Source organism: Scyliorhinus canicula, chromosome 9, assembly GCF_902713615.1.
Source record: "Scyliorhinus canicula chromosome 9, sScyCan1.1, whole genome shotgun sequence".
NCBI lineage: Eukaryota > Metazoa > Chordata > Chondrichthyes > Carcharhiniformes > Scyliorhinidae > Scyliorhinus > Scyliorhinus canicula.
In genome coordinates this window covers 2,553,590-2,577,179 of record NC_052154.1, presented here as the reverse complement: position 1 = coordinate 2,577,179, position 23,590 = coordinate 2,553,590, and the positions used below count along the sequence as shown (strand labels likewise).

The 23,590-nt window shown below is 50.9% G+C and overlaps 1 protein-coding gene across 3 annotated transcripts in view; it reads left to right on the top strand.

Annotated features, from left to right (window-relative positions):
• pepd (peptidase D) overlaps positions 1 to 23,590 on the top strand; it is a 224,675-nt gene that overhangs the window by 108,506 nt on the left and 92,579 nt on the right. For all 3 annotated transcript variants that reach the window (XR_005461732.1, XM_038806189.1, XM_038806190.1), the window contains exon 10: positions 18,662 to 18,730. Coding sequence is in view for 2 of the 3 variants with exons in the window: in XM_038806189.1 (XP_038662117.1) it covers positions 18,662 to 18,730 (69 nt within the window). In the remaining variant the exon portion in view is untranslated. The remainder of the gene's footprint in view (positions 1 to 18,661; positions 18,731 to 23,590) is intronic.

Sequence of the window (23,590 nt, the reverse complement as noted above, 5' to 3'; positions counted from 1 at the left end):
ACGGATCCCTGAGGGACACCACTAGCTACTGATTGCCAACCAGAGAAACACCCATTAATCCCCACTCTTTGCTTTCTATTAATTAACCAATCCTCTATCCATGCTACTACTTTACCCTTAATGCCATGCATCTTTATCTTGTGCAGCAACCTTTTGTGTGGCACCTTGTCAAAGGCTTTCTGGAAATCCAGATATATCACATCCATCGGCTCCCCGTTATCTACTGCACTGGTAATGTCCTCAAAAAATTGCACTAAATTAGTTAGGCATGACCTGCCCTTTATGAACCCATGCTGCGTCTGCCCAATGGGACAATTTCTATCCAGATGCCTCGCTATTTCTTCCTTGATGATAGATTCCAGCATCTTCCCTACTACCGAAGTAAAGCTCACTGGCCTATAATTTCCTGCTCTCTGCCTACCTCCTTTTTTAAACAGTGGTGTCACATTTGCTAATTTCCAATCCACTGGGACCACCCCAGAGTCTAGTGAATTTCGGTAAATTATTACTAGTGCATCTGCAATTTCCCTAGCCATCTCTTTTAGAACTCTGGGACGCATTCCATCAGGGCCAGGAGACTTGTCTACCTTTAGCCCCATTAGCTTGCCCATCACTATCTCCTTAGTGATAACAATCCTCTCAATTTCTGAATCTCACCCTGCAGTCCTGTATGGTATTACCCATAAATATCAGTGCTGTTAATGAGATTGGCACCGAGATTCTCCAGGTTCCGCCTGCGTTTCTAATCTGTCTGTTAACCAACCTATCATAGGTCTGAGCTGAGCTGCCAAAAATAGAATTTTAGATTGGGGGGGGTGCTAAACTGCCCCCCGATTCAATAAGGTGTAATATTTTACATCCCACTCTGGGCCGTTTACCTTGCCATATGAAACAGGAGATCAGATGGTGCAGCATATTGGATGTGTATTTGAATGGGTAGCATCTGGAACAGGTACGACAACCTGGGCAGGTCATTCACGCCGATCACTTCAGCCCTCCCTAACAGAGAGAGGGATAGGGTCAGCCACACGGATCAGTCTTTATAGGGTTAATGAACCTGGGGTAATTGACCCCATATATTGTATCAATTGATGGTGGGACATGAATACCGAGATATTTAATGCCCCAACTGGGCTATTTAAAGACACTTTGTGTCTGAATATGGTTGGAGATGTCCACTTATTTCCATTGCTTCAGTTTTATCCACATTGGGCACGATTCAGCAGCCTCGCCAGCCCCAACCTGGTATTGGGGCGAGACGGTTGAATCGTGCGAGTAGCCTCTCTCAAGATCTGCGAAGCTCGATACGTCTCGTGTGATTCACACCTCACTGGGTATGATCCTGATCATTATTTAAATGAGCTCCAGGTGTCAGGAAACTCCGCTAAACGCATCGTTCAGCGGACTTTTGCCCAACTCCGCTGAATCGCACCCATTAACTTCATAACTCAAGTATTAGCCAAACCTTTTAATACTCTCCTTCAGAGAAAATATGGATTTGTTGGATCTAACAAGGATAGCAGGACGTCAGCAGCACATAATAACAATTTGTGCTCTATTTCTCCAGCTGGAACCCCTTTTTATGTCCGTATTGGCTCTCACCAGTTGTGCTGAGGGTTCCCTACATATAGCGAACAGAAGTGGGGGGGGGGGGGGGGGGGGGGGGGGGGAACAGGACAAACCTGTCTTGTTCTCCTCTCTAACCCAGAGGCTTCAGAAATATGACCATTCACTTTAACAGTGGCCTGTGGATTTGAATCGAGTATCTGGACACATCTCACAGTGCTGGGTCTGAGCCTCAGGCTGTCTAAAGTGTGAAATAGGTACACCCATGATACTCAGTCAAACGCCTCTTCAAGATAAAATCATGGTCGCAGCTCCACCACGTTGGGCATGAGTCATAATATTGAGGATCCTGAGGAGATTATCTCCAGAGTAAAGCCCTGTTATAAATCCAGTTTGGTCTGGGTGTATAACCTCGGTTAATATCCTGTTTACTCTATGGGCCAGCACTGATGTTAGAATTTTCAGATTGCAATGAAGCGATGATGTGGGGCGATATGACCCACACTGTGTTGGATCTCTACGCTCCACACAAATGACCCGTTATGACTGCATGTTTCCACAAAGGAGCCAATGATTCAGATTCTAATGAGTGATGATAGGCCTGTTGGAATAAGGGTGTAAGTATGTCGGTAAATATCTTATCAAAGTTGTTTATGTAGCCATCAGGGCCGGGACTTGTATTATTTTTAAGCGCATCTCTTGCCTCGTCAATTTCCAAACCGGGGAAAGACTTGTCCAATTCTTCAGCGCAACCTTCCGAAAACCTTGTCATGTTGATGCTTTGTAGAAAGTTGTTAATTTGTCCCAAATCCCTACAGGCTACAGAATCCTTGTACAACCTCCTGTAAAAGTCCTGCAGAAGCAGAAGAGGTTTGCTCTGGTTTGGTCAAAAAGCGATGGGGTGTCTGTGACTTTTTGGAACAATACTGCACGAGTGCAGTTTTCTTCATTGAAATGCCAACAAGCAGCTCACCATGTGACTTTGTTCATTATATCTAATTTGCAAATCGTAAACACCCTTCAACTAGTCTGAATGTAAAGTGTTCCAGTGCCCTGTGAGCTTTGTGTGAAGGAGGCTGTCCGGCACTGCTTTTGGTGTTTTGTTCTAATTCAACCCGTTTTGATTAATTTTTCTTCCTTTTGGCAAAGTAAATAAGATGAGGCAGCATCTTAAATACGCCTTGGCAGAGGGCCACAGGTCAGGGGTGAGGTATCCGGAGCTGCATTGAGTTTGAGATAGAGTTGCAATTCTTTCCTCACTAATTCAGCAGGTTATTTATCGGTGAGAGAGATGCATTCAGGCGTCACCTTTTTTGAGGTAGATTTTTGCGCCAGATCCCAAGTCACAGCTATGGCCCCATGATCAGAGAGAGTTAGTATTGGTAAGATGTCGCTGTTGATTAATCTATGGGCCTCTGACTTAGTTGTAAAGAAATAGTGAATACGGAGTAAGGACAGTGCATGTTACAGTAAAATGTAAAGTCTGCCGCTGGGTGCAGATGTGGTCTTGTGTCGACTAGCCCAGCTTCTGTAACATGACTTCTCAATGAATTACCTATCATGGAGCAGGGTGATGCTGCCAGCCTGTCTGCCATTTGGAATGTAACACAATTAAAATCCCCACCCAATAAGAGGAATCCTGCACCTTCATCTAAGATGCGGTTGAAGATCTTTTTAATAAATTGTGGGCCATGCTTACTTGGGGCATTGATATTGAGCAAGAATGCCTCTGTCCCATTCACTGTTCCGTTAAGCAATGTGAACCTCCCTCAATGTCCTCGCGTTGTGGGTGGAGAGAGAAATGGACACCCACCCCCCCTCCCCATTTTCTCCCTGGTGAATGAGAGGAAAAGAGTCCCAAGACCGGCTCAGCTCGCTGTGTTCTGTGCCTGACAGATGTGTTTCTTGTAAAAATACAATTTTGCAGCTTAGATGTTTCAGCCAACAGAATATCTTTCTTCTCTTAACAGGATTACAGCCCTTTCACATTACAGCTATTTACCTTTAACACATCCAGAATTGTATTCAATGAGGTGGCAGGTGTATCCAGCTTGACAAATAGCCTATTATCAGAAAAGAGACCATTGAGAGAGTGGGGGGGTGGGTGGGGGCGGTCTTGGGGGGAGGGGGGGGGGGCGGAATGCTGTGGGGTAGGAACTATGTACATAAAAGGTTTAACTGCATATTTGACCCATTTCCAAGTGGGACTAGGCCGAAACCAAGATTGTTTAAACAGGGCGCCTCACTATCCAACTCATTAAATACATAATTGTGAATAATAACCAGGAATCTCCAGAGCAGACCTTACTGCCCTTAGGCCTTCAGGTCTAATCACTTCTGACCAGCTCTCGGAAGCATGGCCCCCCCCCCCTACCAAAAGTCTTGGAACACATTGTCCTGTCTTGCAGGCTGCTTCAGCGTTGGTCCACCGCTTAAAGGCACATTCTGATTATGAGTCCACGAACCAAAAATGATAAAATAAAACAAAATAAATGGGAATTCAAAAGGAAGGACTCTAAGAAGATAAAAACAGAGTAAATGGGTGTGATTTAATGCACAATAAACAGAGTTCCAATTTGGGCACGTATAGTGGGGTCTTTCTCAGTCCCTCAGTATCGCGAACGCTGTACTTGGTCGGGAATGTCCTGGTGTGGCCGCTCCACTCAGCTCGTCAGTACAGGAAGAGATCGGACCGCATTTTTTAATTGGGCGCAATATTCCAGCTGAATATTGGCCTGCTTGGTTTCACTTAGTGCCTTGTGTGTGTCTGTGTTGAGGTGACGCAACCTGTTCCAGCAGAGCTTCCCGAGATATTTCAGTTTCAGCTGTGAATTGCAACGTTTGATGATCGAATCCTGTGCCCCTATTAAAGTCAAGGCAAGAATTTTGTTGACAGGTGAATAGAATTAACTGCACCACATTGAGCTAAAGCCACCATCATTAATCAAACATCAGTCATTATTCTCGCTGCTGGGGTCACAATCATTTAAACAGTGATTGACAGTGTCTGCTCATTACTGACTTGGAATTCATTTAAAATTCATCTCCTGAACTGATATTCTCCATTTGATTGGTTTGTGTTTAGTAAGTGAGCTAGACTCTGTCACTTGAGCTTATTATAAGTAATTAGTATTCTTGAGAATCTTTGAACCTTTTATCCTGCTGAATAAACAGCCTGTATACAATTATACACTGAGTAACTGTTAGTCTGCTGAATAAACAGTAGCTACAATGACAGTGAGTGATCGTCAGGGGGAATAAACAGTGACTCTGGGCAGTTACACAGTGAGTGATCCTCACCCTGAATAATCAGTGACTCTGTACAGTTACACAGTGAGTGATCCTCACCCTGAATAATCAGTGACTCTGTACAGTTACACAGTGAGTGATCCTCACCCTGCTGAATAAACAGCGACTCTGTACAGTTACACAGTGAGTGATCCTCACCCTGAATAATCAGTGACTCTGTACAGTTACACAGTGAGTGATCCTCACCCTGAATAAACAGTGACTCTGTACAGTTACAGTGAGTGATCCTCACCCTGCTGAATAAACAGTGACTCTGTACAGTTACACAGTGAGTGATCCTCACCCTGAATAATCAGTGACTCTGTACAGTTACACAGTGAGTGATCCTCACCCTGAATAAACAGTGACTCTGTACAGTTACACAGTGAGTGATCCTCACCCTGAATAAACAGTGACTCTGCACAGTTACACAGTGAGTGATCCTCATCCTGCTGAATAAACAGTGACTCTGTACAGTTACACAGTGAGTGATCCTCACCCTGAATAAACAGTGACTCTGTACAGTTACAGTGAGTGATCCTCACCCTGCTGAATAAACAGTGACTCTGTACAGTTACACAGTGAGTGATCCTCACCCTGAATAATCAGTGACTCTGTACAGTTACACAGTGAGTGATCCTCACCCTGAATAAACAGTGACTCTGTACAGTTACACAGTGAGTGATCCTCACCCTGAATAATCAGTGACTCTGTACAGTTACACAGTGAGTGATCCTCACCCTGCTGAATAAACAGCGACTCTGTACAGTTACACAGTGAGTGATCCTCGCCCTGCTGAATAAACAGTGACTCTGTACAGTTACACAGTGAGTGATCCTCATCCTGCTGAATAAACAGTGACTCTGTACAGTTACACAGTGAGTGATCCTCACCCTGAATAAATAGTGACTCTGTACAGTTACACAGTGAGTGATCCTCACCCTGCTGAATAAACAGTGACTCTGTACAGTTACACAGTGAGTGATCCTCATCCTGCTGAATAAACAGTGACTCTGTACAGTTACACAGTGAGTGATCCTCACCCTGCTGAATAAACAGTGACTCTGTACAGTTACACAGTGAGTGATCCTCACCCTGAATAAACAGTGACTCTGTACAGTTACACAGTGAGTGATCCTCACCCTGCTGAATAAACAGTGATTCTGTACAGTTACACTGAGTGATCCTCACCCTGCAGAATAAACAGTGACTCTGTACAGTTACACAGTGAGTGATCCTCATCCTGAATAAACAGTGACTCTGTACAGTTACACAGTGAGCGATCCTCACCCTGCTGAATAAACAGTGACTCTGTACAGTTACAGTGAGTGATCCTCACCCTGCTGAATAAACAGTGACTCTGTACAGCTGCACAGTGAGTGATCCTCACCCTGCTGAATAAACAGTGACTCTGTACAGTTACACAGTGAGTGATCCTCACCCTGAATAAACAGTGACTCCGTACAGTTACACAGTGAGTGATCCTCACCCTGCTGAATAAACAGTGACTCTGTACAGTTACACAGTGAGTGATCCTCACCCTGCTGAATAAACAGTGACACTGTACAGTTACACAGTGAGTGATCCTCACCCTGCTGAATAAACAGTGACTCTGTACAGTTACACAGTGAGTGATCCTCACCCTGCTGAATAAACAGTGACTCTGTACAGTTACACAGTGAGTGATCCTCACCCTGCTGAATAAACAGTGACTCTGTACAGTTACACAGTGAGTGATCCTCACCCTGAATAAACAGCGACTCTGTACAGTTACACAGTGAGTGATCCTCACCCTGCTGAATAAATAGTGACTCTGTACAGTTACACAGTGAGTGATCCTCACCCTGAATAAACAGTGCCTCTGTACACTTACACCATGAGTTTCCCATACATGAATGAAGTGTTTCTATCCAGCTAGTGAGTACCCCATACCGACTAAATAATCTGTCAAAACATTTCACGTTGAGTAATGTTTTGTGGAGCCACTATTCTGCAGGCAAGTACAGCAGTTACTTTGAAAACAAGATTCCCATGAACAGTAATGAGATCAGCAATTAGCAGACGTGTCTCCTGTGTTGGCAATCAATAAGCATTCAGATCCCCCTGCAGTAGAATCTTTAGCACAACCTGAACAGTCTTCCTCACTATATTTAATTGAGTTCTGTGCCATGATTAAAATGATTGTAAAGTTCAGTTTAAGGAATTAAGGGAATGGAATATATCTTGTGTGTGTACAGAAGGTTGTGAGGCATTATATTTACAGCTGTGGTAATGGTCTGTGGGTTGGCTGACTCTGGTCCTTGTCAGTGACTGAACGTTTCACACAGTGTGACTGGATGTTGTGGCATTGCAGGCCACATGCTTCAATGAAGAAATGAAATTTAAAAACCCATGACTTCTGAAAATAAAAGGAAACAGGATTACTATTTGTATAGTTGCCTTACCGCTTCCCTTAAACAACCCCAATACTTCACATACATCATAACAACTAGGAGCAGGAGTAGGCCATCTGGCCCCTCAAGCCTGCTCCGCCATTCAATTAGATCATGGCTGATCTTTTGTGGACCCAGCTCCACTTTCCGGCCCGAACACCATAACCCTTAATTCCTTTATTCTTCAAAAAACTATCTATCTTTACCTTAAAAACATGTAATGAAGGAGCTTCAACTGCTTCACTGGGCAAGGAATTCCATAGATTCACAACCCTTTGGGTGAAGAAGTTCCTCCTAAGCTCAGTCCTAAATGTGGGTGTTAATGAGCATTGCACAGCATGTTAGCGATTAAACATAGAAAATAGGTGCAGGAGTCGGCCATCTGGCCCCTCGAGCCTGCATCACTATTCAATACGATCATGGCTGATCGTGCAAACTCAGTATCCCACTCCCGCTTTCTCTCCACACCCCCATTAGCCACATCATCAATTTTAGTGATGCTGTTTGAGGGCTGGTTGTGGACCAGGACACTGGATTCAGAAAAAAAATGAATGAAGCAGAAGGAGGCCATTCGGCCCATCATGTTTGCTGTTTGGCGAAGAGCTCCTCAGCCGAACTCCACGTTGCTGCACTCGGACTCCAGCTCTTCGTGTCGACACCCAGCTACTTTTTTTATGTGATGAGAGCTTCTGCCTCTAACAGCCGTTCAGGCAGCGAGTTTGAGGCTCGTCTTCTCTCCTCCCTCTATTATGCCCCCTGGTTGATGCCTGTGCTGAGGTATTTAGGTCCTCCCTATTCATCCAGGAACCGCATCATTTTAAACTTCTCAATGGAGCAGCACATGTCAAAATGCAGTAAGGTTTGGGGCTGGCAAGTGGCAAGTTACATTCGCGCCACACAAGCCCCAGGCAATGACCATCTCCGACAAGAGAGGATCTAACCATCGCCTCTTGACATTCAATGGCATTACCATCGCTGAATCCCCACAATCAACATCCTGGGGGTTCCCATTGATCAGAAACTGAACTGGACCCAGCCACATTAATACTGTGGCTACCAGGGCAGGTCAAAGGCTCAGAATCCTACAGCGAGTAACTCACCTCCTGACCCACCCGGAGCCTGTCCACCATCTACAAGGCACAAGTCAGGAGTGTGATGGAATACTCTCCACTTGCCTGGATGAGTACAGCTCCAATAACTCTCAAGAAGCCGAACACCATTCAAGGCAAAGCAGTACCGCTTGATTGCTCCCCACCCATCACTTTCAACATTGACTTCCTTCACAACTCTCTCTTCCGACGTCTCCCATCAGGCAGGAGATACAGGAGTCTGAGAACATGCACTAACAGATTCAGAAACAGCTTCTTCCCCGCTGTTAACAGACTCCTAAATGACCCTCGTATGGACTGACCTGATTAATACTACACCCCTGTATGCTTCACCCAATGCCGGTGTCTATGTATTTACAGTATGTACCTTGTGTTGCCCTATGAAGTATTTTCTTTCCATGTACTTAATGATCTGTTGAGCTGCTCGCAGAAAAATACTTTTCACAGTACCTCGGTACACGTGACAATAAACAAATCCAATCCAATCCAACTGACGCAGTAGCAGCAAAATCCTGGAATACCCTCCCTAACAGCACGGTGGGTGTACCTACATCTCGAGGACTGCCGCGATTCAGAAATGCCGCTCATCACCTACTTATGAAGGGCAACTAGGGATGGGCAATAAATGCTGGTGCAGTGTTGTGACACCTACACCCTGTGAATGAACAACAAATAGTTTCACCGGGTAAGAGAGGCCGTTAACTGATTGGACACAGCAGTGACTGTGGGTCCATGGGTAGGTGTGTAGCAGTTGGGGTTTCGCACAATCTTTGTTGAAAGTCTGTATCCAGGTCAGTGTAATATTCTGCACGGGACCTACGGAATGGGAATGCTTGTCTTTTCCCTGCTCCTTGGGGAGTGGGAGCTCCCGCGCTAGGGGCAGGGTATCACAATTACCCAACGTACACACTGTCAGTCGGTAATGCACCGACGACGGGGTCTACCTGTAAGTGTAAGTATATATATTGTTTCTCCGCTGGCGGGATTCTCTGTTGTGCCGGCAGCAAACCCACGCGCGAGGATTTCCCGACGATGTGGGGCTGCCCACAATGGGAAACATGGGGACGCACCTCACTGAAAAACTGATGCGATGGGACGGAGATTCCTGCCCACCCTGTCCTTATTACATTCACTTGTGCTCATGGGGGATTTTTATTACCCTGAATTTCAAACCCAACTTCTCAAGCTGCAATGAGGGGGCTTGAACTCGAGTCCTGTCGATTATTGGTCCATTACCAAGAGCATCAAATTGAATTGGTAACAGCAGTACTGGAGTGGGCAGGGGGTGGGAGTGTGGGTCATTCCGTACCTTGGGTCAATCTACAGAGCAGTTGATGGTGTAACGGTTCTCCTGTATAACACGAGACAAAGGCGTTAGGCAGTGCTGTTTGTAAAATGTGGTTATCGTCACTGCCAACTAAGCAGGCTGGGAGAGAGAGGCCAGCTAAAAACATACACAATCGGCAGATTGGCAAGGATGTTGCTGCATCAAGCCTGCCCTACACATCTGTCGGGCAGTGAGGGATCCTTCGTGTCCAGCAGAGCGTCCAGCTCTGACATACCACACCTCCAACTGGGCTGCACCCCCCCCCTATTGCTAACCTCCCCCTTGACACAGCCGACATCCTTCCCTCTTGGATCTGCCTGCGCCCCCCCCCCAATTGCCAATACCCACCTCCCCCCTTGGCGCTGGCAGCTCCCACATTGCCTTTCCCCAGCTGCTGCCTCTGGTGATGCTGACCCCCTGGACTGATCAGAGCTGTTGGTCTGGACTGTGGCCGTGCGGTGCTACCCCAGGAGCTGAGTGGAATTGTAGAACAAGCATAGTTAGAGTGAGCAGACAGCTGATAAATAAATCCCTGTTAAAATAATCCAGTCCTGGTTAAAGTGCTGAATGAATGTGCAGGGGCAGGCAGAGTTAATGCTGTGGTACTTTCACCCACTGTCACTATTACAGACTGACATTTTATATGAAAAATATCCAGCTGAGGAACTCAACAATACTTTATTTCAAATGGAACATTTTCTTCCTCTTGCCAACTTTTGAATATTAGAATTACCTTTGAGATCATCAAAACATCAGGAAAATAATGAAAGTGCAGAAGTGGCAATTCAGTACCAGGAGCAGAGTAATCAGGAAGCAGTTTGATGAGCTGGGAGTCTCTGACAGCAGATTCAATGTGTCTTGACTGAGTCTCCAGACCCTCTTGTTGTATATGGGTAATTGTAACCTGTGGAATAGGTCCCTCTGGGAGCAATTACTCTGCTGCTCAGGACTGGCTCTGCTGACTGCTGTTAGCAGCCGAGCTTCCCTTCAGCAATAAAAGGATATTTCAACCCCTGCTGCTAGAATCAGTGAATGTCAGTTTTATCTGGAAGCACATTAATCCCCACCCCTCCTCTTTCCGTGTTCTGTACACTTTTTTCGAGATCACAACACTGACAACACTTCAAAAGCATTTCATTGCTGGTAAACTGCTTTGAGATGTCCTGAAGCCTCAGAAGCTAACCCCTTCTCTCTGCTTCCTCTACCCCTCTTGATGTACCCCGGTGCTCACCTCCACTGCTCTATCATCCCCCCCCCCCACTGTCTCATTCTGCCCACACTCCCCCACCCCATCTGCGCACCGCCCACCCCCTCTGTTCCCCATTCTGGACCCTCTGTGCCCCCAGTCCCTCTGTACCTACCCCCTGTGGCCCCTCTATGTCTACCCCCTCCGGCCCCCCAGTGGTCCCTCCATATCCAACCCCTGCGGCCCCTCTGTGTCTACCTCCTGCAGCCCCTTCGTGTCTACCCCCCGTGGTCCCTCTTCTTCTACCCCCTGCGCACCCCCAGTGGTCCCTCCGTGTCTACCCCCACGGACCCTCTGTGTCTACCCCCAGTGGTCCCTCCGTGTCTACCCCCACGGACCCTCTGTGTCTACCCCCACGGACCCTCTGTGTCTACCCCCATGGACCCTCTGTGTCTACCCCCATGGACCCTCTGTGTCTACCCCCACGGACCCTCTGTGTCTACCCCCACGGACCCTCTGTGTCTACCCCCACGGACCCTCTGTGTCTACCCCCACGGACCCTCTGTGTCTACTCCTCCCGTGGACCCTCTGTGTCTACTCCTCCCGTGGACCCTCTGTGTCTACCCTGTGGCCCCTCCGTGTCTACCCCCTGTGGCCCCTCCGTGTCTACCCCCTGTGGTCCCTCCGTGTCTACCCCCTGTGGCCCCTCCGTGTCTACTCCCTGTGGCCCCTCCGTGTCTACTCCCTGTGGCCCCTCCGTGTCTACCCCCTGTGGTCCCTCCGTGTCTACTCCCTGTGGTCCCTCCGTGTCTACTCCCTGTGGCCCCTCCGTGTCTACCCCCTGTGGTCCCTCCGTGTCTACCCCCTGTGGTCCCTCCGTGTCTACCCCCTGTGGTCCCTCCGTGTCTACCCCCTGTGGTCCCTCCGTGTCTACCCCCTGTGGTCCCTCCGTGTCTACCCCCTGTGGTCCCTCCGTGTCTACCCCCTGTGGTCCCTCCGTGTCTACTCCCTGTGGTCCCTCCGTGTCTACCCCCCGTGGACCCTCTGTGTCTACCCCCCGTGGACCCTCTGTGTCTACCCCCTGTGGACCCTCCATATCTACAGACACGTCAGGGAGGGGGGGGAGGCCGAGCTGCAGACACGGAGACACATCAGGGAGGGGGGAAGCCAAGCTGCAGCCACATCAGGGGGGGGGGGGGGAGGCCAAGCTGCAGCCACATCAGGGAGGGGGGAGGAATAAGCTGCAGCCACATCAGGGGGGGGGGGGAGGCCAAGCTGCAGCCACATCAGGGAGGGGGGGGGGACGAGCTGCAGCCACATCAGGGGGGGGGGGGGAGGCCGAGCTGCAGCCACATCAGGGAGGGGGGAGGCCGAGCTGCAGACACATCAGGGAGGGGGGAGGCCGAGCTGCAGACACATCAGGGAGGGGGGAGGCCGAGCTGCAGACACTGAGACACATCAGGGGGGGGGGGGAGGCCGAGCTGCAGCCACATCAGGGAGGGGGGAGGCCGAGCTGCAGACACATCAGGGAGGGGGGAGGCCGAGCTGCAGACACGGAGACACATCAGGGAGGGGGGAGGCCGAGCTGCAGACACTGAGACACATCAGGGTGTGGGAAATCTGCCAGGGAGCCGTTACACCCATTAGGGTTGTCTGACCTGATCCATAGGAGGATGTGACTGTGAGAGAGACAGGTAAGGAGATCGAGAAGGAAGAAGTGATGGGCACATTTCCAGCCTATATGGATTATGATGTGGTGACAAGGGACAGTATAGCCAGGGGGGATTGGCATGGTTCTCTGCAGCACAGAGTGTGGGTTCAGACAGTCGTGTCGCCAGCCCTGGACCCAGGGTGCGGGACATGGGGGTAGGAACCTGCAGTGAGGGGGGGAGAATCCAGGTTCTTTTATTCATTGGATATGGGCCAGCATTTGTTGTCCATCCCAAATTGCCCTTTTACTGAGTGGCTTACGAGGCCATTTCACACATTGCTGTGCCTGGAGTCATGTGTTGGTCAGACCAGGTCAGGACATCACATTTCCTTTCGTGAACCAGGTGGGATTTACAACACTTTACGACTAGATTTTTATTGAATTGTGATTTCACCATCTGCGATGGTGGGAATCGAACCCGCGTCGCTGAGCATTACCCTGGGTCTCTGGAATACTGGCCCAGTGACAATACCACCACTCCACTACCCCCTCCACATAGCTACCAATGACATAGAGGATGAGAAAGGATGTTCTGTATGAGTATGAATTGCTATGGGCTAAATTAAAAAGCAGAACACCAAAGGTAATTATCCAGTGCAAATTGGCAGAGAGTAAATAAGGTTAAGGAGTTAAATGTGTGGCTCAAAGATTGGTGGGGGCAAAATGGGGCGCTGGGGAAAGCAGGAGCTATACCGTCGGCACGGTCAACACCTGAACCACGGCAGCCAGACTGGGACAGTGTCTGGTGAGTTGTACAGCTGGGGTGATGGAAGTGGCTTTGAACTAAAAAGCAGGGATAAGGGATCAGGCCTGGGAAGATGTGACCAACAAAAAAGAGAGAACAAGGTAAGGGAGCAAGGAAATCAGGGAATTGATGACCTGAGCGTGGCAGGAAGTGACAGTGTAACAACCTCAGAGTCTGTCAGCTGATAGGCCATCAGGCTGCAAAAATAATAAAAATGTAGAATTAAAGGCAGTCCATCTGAATGTACACAGCATTCACAACAGGGTAGAATTGGCGGCACAAATGGGAGTAAATAGATAGATGTAATTACAGAGGCACGGGTGCAGGCTGAGCAAGGCTGGGAGCTGAATGTTGAAGGGTATTCAACATTCAGGAAGGATAGGCGAGGGTAGTCAGGGTAGCGTTGTTAATAAACAATAGTGAGATTGGAAGGTCAGGGTGAATCAGCTTGGGTAGAGCTATTAAACAGCAAATGGCAGTAAACACTCTTGTTTATAGGCCACAAACAATCGTGTTAAAGTAGGGCGCAGCATAAATCAGCAAATTAGAGGTGCATGCAACATGGGAAATTCAGTAATCAGGGACGGTTTCAATCTACAGTAGGCTGGATAAACGTGATCAGCATTAATACTGAGCAGGGTGAATTCCTGGAAGGCACTCGAGATAGTTTTCCAGAACAATACGTTGAGGAACAAACTCGAGAATAAGCTATTTTAGATCTAGTACCATGCAATAAGAAAAGGCTAATTAATAATCTTGTTGTAAAGGAGCCTTTCGGAAAGAATGACCATAATGTGATAATTTTAAGTTTGAAAGTGATGCAGTTCAAGCCAAAATTAATCTGAACAAAGGAAACCACAGAGGTCTGGGGCTGTGGTGGATTGGGAAACTCCATCAAAAGGTATGATGCTAAACAGGTGATGGGCAACCATTGAAAATATTCATTCATGGTTTGTAACAAATTCACATTCCTTTGAGGCACAAAGATCCAGCAGGAAAAGTGATCTGACTGTGCTGAACAAGAGAAGTGAAAGCTTGGATTGGGTCAAAGAAAGAAGCTTCTAAAGATGCCAAAAAAGCCGTAAGCCGGAGGATTGGGAGCATTTTAGAATTCAGCAAAGGAGATGCAAGAAACTGAAAAAGAGAAAATCGAGTATGAACGAACATTGATGAATGTGGACCCAGTCCAGACAGAGGCAAGAAAATCTATAGTGGGGGTTATAGAAATGGCAGAGACAATGAACAAGTGCTCTGTTCATGTCTTCATAGAGGAAGATATAAAAAGCCTACGGGGAATACTAGAGAACTAGTATCGCAGCAACCTCGGTTCGTATCCGAGTCACGGCAGCGATAAGGGGATGTGTTTTATGGGGCAGCAGGGTAGCATGGTGGTTAGCATAAATGCTTCACAGCTCCAGGGTCCCAGGTTCAATTCCCGGCTGGGTCACTGTCTGTGTGGAGTCTGCACGTCCTCCCCCTGTGTGCGTGGGTTTCCTCCGGGTGCTCCGGTTTCCTCCCACAGTCCAAAGATGTGCGGGTTAGGTGGATTGGCCATGCTAAATTGCCCGTAGTGTCCTAATAAAAGTAAGGTTAGGGGGGGTTGTTGGGTTACGGGTATAGGGTGGATATGTGGGTTTGAGTAGGGTGATCATGGTTCGGCACAACATTGAGGGCCGAAGGGCCTGTTCTGTGCTGTATTGTTCTATGTTCTATTGCTCTATGTTCTAACTGGCGAGGATGAGGACCTGAAACAAATAGGTATTGATAAAACAAATACTGCAGGAAACATTAATGGGGCTGGAAACTGGTGAATCCCTCAGGATCTGATGATCTATATTGCAGTGGGTTGAAAGAGGTGGCTGTAGAGATAGTGAATGCATTGGTTATCACCGTTCAAAGTTCTATTCTGCAGACGCCGGGAAAATGAGAGGCGATCTCATTGAAATTTACAAAAATTCTTACAGGGAGTGAGAGGGCAAATTCAGGAAGAATATTTCCCCTGGGGCTGGGCTCTAGAACCAGGGGACACGTCTCAGAATAAGAGGTCAGAGGGCAGCGCGGTGACGCAGTGGGTTAGCCCTGCTGCCTCACGGCGCCGAGGTCCCAGGTTCGATCCCGGCTCTGGGTCACTGTCCGTGTGGAGTTTGCACATTCTCCCCGTGTCTGCGTGGGTTTCGCCCCCACAACTCAAAGATGTGCAGGTTAGGCAGATTGGCCATGCTAAATTGCCCCTTGGAAAAAAGAATTAGGTATTTTAAATTTATTTAAAAAATGAATAAGAGATCAGGCATTTTACACTGAGACGAGGAGGCATTTCTTAAGTCAGATGGTGGTGAATCTTTGAAGCGCTGTGGAGGCTGGGTCATTGAGCATGTTCAAAGCAGAGATTGATGATTTTGTAGATACCAATGACATCAAAGAATATGGGGATAGTGCAGGAAAAAGGGAATGAAATGATCTAATTGGACAGTGGAGTAGGCTTGGGGGGGGGGGGGGGGTGGGGGTGAAAGGGTGACTGCTCCTATTTCCTGTGTCCCTGTGGGAGAGCAGCTTTTTGCAGAGCTGTTCCACGCCCTGTCTCTTGCAAGTGTCCTTGCTGTAAGTCGACTGCCTGGGTTCCAATGGTGTGTCAAAGTGAGCAGATGAATGAATCTCATGAAATATTAAAATCCTGCAGCTCCCCTCTGCTGGCAACTAAGTAATGACCTCTCAGGCTGTCGGATATTAATTTCAGGAGCATGCAGCATTAATGCATTCACCGGATAATTTAGCCGCTGAGTGATGCATTAAGACGTCCAGGCACTTACTGTACTCTCCGTGATCTCCAGCTAATTGTGAGTGCCGTTTCCTGAAGGATTTTATTTCCAACCCTTTCACATTTGGTGGGACAGCATTAAGAGAGCTTAAGGCCGCCCTCTTCTGGTCAGCTTCTGCCACTGCAGCTCTCTTCACATTTCAAACCTTTGTCCCACCTGCAGCCCAGTTCAAAGGGGGAGATGTGAGAATGCCGAGTAGAGCTTTTTAAATTATTTAAAAATAAATAAATTTAGAGTACCCAATTATTATTTTTTTTCCAATTAAGGGGTAATTTAGCGTCGCCAATCCACCTACCCTGCACATCTTTGGGTTGTGGGGTTGAAACCCACGCAGACACGGGGAGAATGTGCAAACTCCACACGGACAGTGACCCAGAGCCGGGATCGAACCTGGGACCTCAGCGCCGTGAGGCAGCAGTGCTAACCACTGCGCCACCATGCCACCCAGAATGGCCGTGTGGTAGCACAGTGGTTAGCTCTGTTGCTTCACCGTGCCAGGGTCCCAGGTTCAATTCCCCTCTGGGTCACTGTCTGTGCGGAGTCTGCACGTTCTCCCCGTGTGTGCGTGGGTTTCCTCCGGGTGCTCCGGTTTCCTCCCACAGTCCAAAGATGTGCAGGTTAGGTGGATCGGCCATGAACAATTCTCTCTTGATGTCCAAAAGACTATGTGGAGTTCCTGGGCCCTGGGGATAGGGTGTGGGCCTAGGTAGGGTGCTCTTTCCAAGGGTTGGTGCATGCTCGATGGGCCGAATGGCCTCCTGCTGGCTGTGCTGAATTTTCTCTCCTCTGGAATTTGGCAATGCCAAATGCTTCTGCTCAAGATTTCAGTGTCAATGTGGGTTTGTAACTATCAGACTGCCTGGCTGCTGTCAGCATAAAGGATGCACTACTGCCTCACGGCACCGAGGTCCCAGGTTCGATCCCGGCTCTGCGTCGCTGTCCGCGTGGAGTTTGCACATTCTCCGCGTATCTGCGTGGGTTTCAACCCCACAACCCAAAGATTGGCCACGCTAAAGTGACCCTTAATTGGAAAAAAAATAATTGGGCACTCCAAATTTATAAAACAAAACAAAAAAGAATAAGGCTTACTGACTCGCTGTAATATGCAGAATTGCAAAAAGTGATCCCATTGTGGGCGGGTTTCACATTGCAATGTCTCAACAGATTGCGTTGAATCTCGCGAAGTTTCGCAAGCAGGGTAGATCCCGGGAGCCGGGTAGATCCCGGGAGCCGGGTAGATCCCAGGAGCAGGGTAGATCCCGGGAGCCGGATAGATCCCAGGAGCAGGGTAGATCCCGGGAGCCGGATAGATCCCAGGAGCATGGTAGATCCTGGGAGCCGGGTAGGTCCCAGGAGCAGGGTAGATCCCAGGAGCAGGGTAGATCCCGGGAGCAGGGTAGATCCCAGGAGCCGGATAGATCCCGGGAGCAGGGTAGATCCCAGGAGCCGGGTAGAACCTGGGAGACGGGTAGGTCCCTGGGGCCGGGTAGATCCCAGGAGCAGGGTAGATCCCGGGAGCAGTGTAGGTCCCGGGAGCAGGGTAGATCCCAGGAGCAGGGTAGATCCCGGGAGCCAGGTAGATCCCAGGAGCAGGGTAGATCCCGGGAGAAGGGTAGATCCCAGGAGCCGGGTAGGTCCCAGGAGCAGGGTAGATCCCAGGAGCAGGGTAGATCCCGGGAGCAGGGTAGATCCCAGGAGCCGGATAGATCCCGGGAGCAGGGTAGATCCCGGGAGCAGGGTAGATCCCGGGAGCCGGGTAGATCTCAGGAGCCAGGTAGATCCCGGGAGCAGGGTAGATCCCGGGAGCAGGGTAGATCCCGGGAGCAGGGTAGATCCCAGGAGCAGGGTAGATCCCGGGACCAGGGTAGATCCCGGGAGCCGGGTAGATCCCAGGAGCAGGGTAGATCCCGGGAGCAGGGTAGATCCCGGGAGCAGGGTAGATCCCAGGAGCCGGATAGATCCCGGGGAGCAGGGTAGATCTCGGGAGCAGGGTAGATCCCGAGAGCCGGGTAGATCGCAGGAGCAGGGTAGATCCCGGGAGCAGGGTAGATCCCAGGAGCAGGGTAGATCCCGGGACCAGGGTAGATCCCGGGAGCCGGGTTGAACCTGGGAGACGGGTAGAACCCGGGAGCAGGGTAGGTCCCAGGAGCCGGATAGATCCCGGGAGCAGGGTAGATCCCGGGAGCAGGGTAGATCCCGGGAGCAGGGTAGATCCCAGGACCAGGGTAGATCCCAGGAGCAGGGTAGATCCCGGGACCAGGGTAGATCCCAGAAGTGGGACATCCCAGCTTTCACCGGCCGCTCTTCGCCTCCGTTGCTGCTTGTCCGGCGCAGCGTTTTCATTCTGCCCGTCTCCTACCTGCTTAAAAATGCATGTGTGTAAAGTTTGACAATGTGAGGATAGCTGGCAAAGGGCAGTGAAGGGAGTGTCGTTTTGGATTATTGTCGGAATAACGACCTGTCTGTTCTGTTTCCCGACAGTTTGTTTGAACATTATTGCTACACTCGAGGAGGGATGCGGCACACTTCATACACGTGCATCTGTGGCAGGTAAGAACCCGATCTCAAATCTGGGGCGGGTTTCTCTCAGCGCGGGGCAGATTCTAACTCGGGATGGGCCGAGCGGCCGTAACAAAAAACCCGAGTCCCATGTGTGGTCTTACCCAGCGGGACCACGGCATGGAAGGGTCCGGAGGCGGCCTGTAGGGAGGGAGGGGGGGCTCTGACCCCAGGGGGGGCCTCCGCTATGGCCTGGCCCGCAATCGGTGCCCACGTAGGGCTACAGGGACCGGCACAGAGAAGGGAGCCACTGCGCATGCGCGGACCACACGGCGCACAGTTGATGCCGTGATCGGCAGCTGGAGGGGCGTGGGTCGTTGCAGTGCCGTTCTGGCCCTCTATAGAGGCCAGAACTGCTGATCCAGAGGCCATGTTGACGCCGTCGGGAAACTCGACGGTGGTTACGATGGCGAAAACACTTAACCTGAGGATCGGAGAATCACGCCCCTTATTCCTGGAAAGCTCCTCTGTGCCTGTCAGAGGGTCAGTACTGAGGGAGTGCCGCACTGTCGGAGGGTCAGTACTGAGGGAGTGCCGCACTGTCAGAGGGTCAGTACTGAGGGAGCGCCGCACTGTCAGAGGGTCAGTACTGAGGGAGTGCTGCACTGTCAGAGGGTCAGTACTGAGGGAGTGCCGCACTGTCAGAGGGTCAGTACTGAGGGAGTGCCGCACTGTCAGAGGGTCAGTACTGAGGGAGTGCCGCACTGTCAGAGGGTCAGTACTGAGGGAGTGCCGCATTGTCAGAGGGTCAGTACTGAGGGAGTGCTGCACCATCAGCGGGTCAGTACTGAGGGAGTGCCGCATTGTCAGAGGGTCAGTACTGAGGGAGTGCTGCACCATCAGAGGGTCAGTACTGAGGGAGTGCCGCATTGTCAGAGGGTCAGTACTGAGGGAGTGCCGCATTGTCAGAGGGTCAGTACTGAGGGAGTGCTGCACCATCAGAGGGTCAGTACTGAGGGAGTGCCGCACTGTCAGAGGGTCAGTACTGAGGGAGTGCTGCATTGTCAGAGGGTCAGTACTGAGGGAGTGCTGCACTGTCAGAGGGTCAGTACTGAGGGAGTGCTGCACTGTCAGAGGGTCAGTACTGAGTGAGTGCTGCACTGTCAGAGGGTCAGTACTGAGGGAGTGCTGCACTGTCAGAGGGTCAGTACTGAGTGAGTGCCGCACTGTCAGAGGGTCAGTACTGAGGGAGTGCCGCACTGTCAGAGGGTCAGTACTGAGGGAGTGCCGCACTGTCAGAGGGTCAGTACTGAGGGAGTGCCGCACTGTCAGAGGGTCAGTACTGAGGGAGAGCCGCACTGTCAGAGGGTCAGTACTGAGGGAGTGCCGCACTGTCAGAGGGTCAGTACTGAGGGAGTGCCGCACTGTCAGAGGGTCAGTACTGAGGGAGTGCTGCACTGTCAGAGGGTCAGTACGGAGGGAGTGCCGCACTGACAGAGGGTCAGTGCTGATGAAGAGCAGGGCTGATCCCATCCACCATCACTGAAACAGATTATCTTGTCTTCATGGCATCACAATGTGTGGGATCTTGGAGTGGACAAATTTACCGTCAAATCTTCAACAACAGCGACTTTTTAATTGATTTATGGGTCATGGGTGTCACTGGCTGGACCAGTATGTGTTGCCCAAAATTCCTCTTCAGAAGGTGGTGGTGAGCTGCCTTGAATCGCGACAGTCCCTTAGGTGTAGGTACCCCCACTGTGCTGTTAGGGAGGGAGTTCCAGGATGTTGTCCCAGGGACAGTGAAGGAACGGCCGATATATTTCCCAGTCAGGGTGGTGAGTGACTTGGAGAGGAACCTCCAGTTGTTGGGGTTCCCAGGTATCTGCTGCTCTTGTCCCTCTAGATGGTAGTGGTCATGGGTTTGGAAGGTGTTGACTAAGGATCATGGTGAGTTCCTGCAGTGCATCTTGTAGATGGTACACACGGCTGCCGCTGTGCGTCGGTGGTGGGGGGTTTGAACGTTTGTGGAAGGGGGAGCAATCAAGCGGGGCTGCTTTGTCCTGGATGGTGTCGAGCTTCTTGAGTGTTGTTGGAGCTGCACTCATCCAGGCAAGAGGAGAGTATTTCACCACACTCCTGAATTGATCCTTGAAGATGGTGGGGGTCAGGAGGTGAGTTACTCGCTGTAGGATTCCGAGCCTTTGACCTGTTCTGGTAGCCACAGTATTAATGTGGCTGGGTCCAGTTCAGTTTCTGATCAGTGGTAACCCCCAGGATGTTGATTGTGGGGGATTCAGCAATGGTAATGCCATCGAATGTCAAGGGGTGATGGTTAGATCCTCTCTTGTAGGAGATGGTCATTGCCTGGGGCTTGTGTGGCGCGAATGTAACTTGCCATTTTCTGTGCTGCCCACCCTCCTTCCCTGATACTCTTCTTGCTTTTCCAGATCTGATGAAAGGTCACGGAGCTGAAACGTTAACGCTGTTTCTCCACAGATGCTGCCAGACATGCTGAATATTTACAGCAATTCTGTTTCAATTGCAGATCTCCAGTATCTGCTTTTATATCTTCCCTGGGATGTGATGCCCATAGCTGAGGGCAGAGCTCCTGTCCAGTCTGACCCAGTCTCCTCCTGAGATTTTATTGGCAGCCCTTTGGGAAGGGGAGGCGGTGACGTGGTGGTATTGACACTGGACTAGTAAACGAGAAGCCCCGGGTATTGCTGTGGGGACCTGGATTCGAATCCCCCCCCACTGCAGGTGGTGAAGTTTGAATTCAATACAAAAAATCTGGAGTGAAAAGTCTAATGATGCCCATGAACCGATTGTCATAAACACCCATCTGGGTCACGAATGCCATTTAGGGAGGGAAATCTGCCGTCCTTACCCCGTCTGGCCTACATGTGACTCCTGACCCACAGCAATATGGTTGACTATGAACTCCCCCTCAAGGGCAATTAGGGATGGGCAATAAATGCTAGCCCAGCAACGTCCACACCCCATGAACGAATAAAAAGAAAAGAATAAAACCTTTTAGGTGACTGGTTGTAGCTGTACATTGTTTTTGTCAATTGTGTACACGACATTCTTGCCATGAAGAAAATATTCCAATTTGTCCTCGTCAGACCCCCCGGCCCACCCACATCCCCCTGGACCCCCCCCCCCCCCCTGGACCCCGCCCACATCCCCTTGGACCCCACCCCCATCCCCCTGGACCCCACCCACATCCCCCTGGACCCCGCCCACATCCCCCTGGACCCCGCCCACATCCCCCTGGACTCCGCCCACATCCCCCTGGACCCCGCCCACATCCCCCTGGACCCCGCCCACATCCCCCTGGACCCCGCCCACATCCCCCTGGACCCCCGCCCACATCCCCCTGGACCCCGCCCACATCCCCCTGGACCCCGCCCACATCCCCCTGGACCCCGCCCACATCCCCCTGGACCCCGCCCACATCCCCCTGGACCCCGCCCACATCCCCCTGGACCCCGCCCACATCCCCCTGGACCCCGCCCACATCCCCCTGGACCCCGCCCACATCCCCCTGGACCCCTCCCACATCCCCCTGGACCCCGCCCACCTCCCCCTGGACCCCGCCCACATCCCCTGGACCCCCCCCCCCCGCACCCCCTGGACCCCGCCCACATCCCCCTGGACCCCTCCCACATCCCCCTGGACCCCTCCCACATCCCCTTGGACCCCGCCCACATCCCCTGGACCCCCGCACCCCCTGGACCCCGCCCACATCCCCCTGGACCCCGCCCACATCCCCCTGGACCCCTCCCACATCCCCCTGGACCCCGCCCACATCCCCCTGGACCCCGCCCACATCCCCTGGACCCCCCCCCCCCGCACCCCCTGGACCTCGCCCACATCCCCCTGGACCCCGCCCACATCCCCCTGGACCCCACCCACATCCCCCTGGACCCCGCCCACATCCCCCTGGACCCCACCCACATCCCCCTGGACCCCACCCACATCCCCCTGGACCACGCCCACATCCCCTGGACCCCGCCCACATCCCCCTGGACCACGCCCACATCCCCTGGACCCCGCCCACCCTCACTCCATCCGTGCCCCCAGGACCCGCCCTCATCCATGCTCACAGCGAATCCTTTGTGCTGATGCTTGTCCTTTGCTGCCACCTGGTGCTGCACTGATGTAACGTCAGGTCACATCTTCACTGCTCTTTCCCCAGGACTCAGTCACCTCCGCTCACCCTGCGACCTGCAACCAACAAGGCCTCCTTCCGTCAGAAAACCTGTTACAATATAAACTGAAGCTAGTGGTCAGGCCAGAGACCTTTGAGAGAAAGATGAGATACAATCATAAGCGATAAGGGCTGGCACGCAGGAACCCTGAGCCACAGTTGTGAAAAGAAAGATTTGCATTTATATAGCACCTTTCAACTTACAGCCAATTAAATACTTTTGTTTTTTGAACTGCAGTCACTGTTGGATGTGGGAAATGTGGTAGGTACTTTGTACACTGCAAGCTCCCACAAACTGCAATGAGAAGATGCTCAGAATGTGTTTTTAATTATGTTGTTTAATTACAGTCCGGCCTTTGTGGTGTGGTGTCGGCGTTCAGTGAGTCTAGAGGGCTCTAGTTTCTTGTCTTGTATTCAATTCCCACTCCAGGGTAGTTGAGCATCACACCCAGGCTGGCACTGCCGTGCCGTGCTGAGGGATGCTGCACTGCTGGAGGTGCCATGTTTCAGATGGGACATTGCAATAAGGCCCAGCCTCTCCTCTCCAAAGGCCCAGCCTCTCCTCTCCAAAGGCCCAGCCTCTCCTCTCCAAAGGCCCAGCCTCTCCTCTCCAAAGGCCCAGCCTCTCCTCTCCAAAGGCCCAGCCGCTCCTCTCCAAAGGCCCAGCCTCTCCTCTCCAAAGGCCCAGTCTGTCC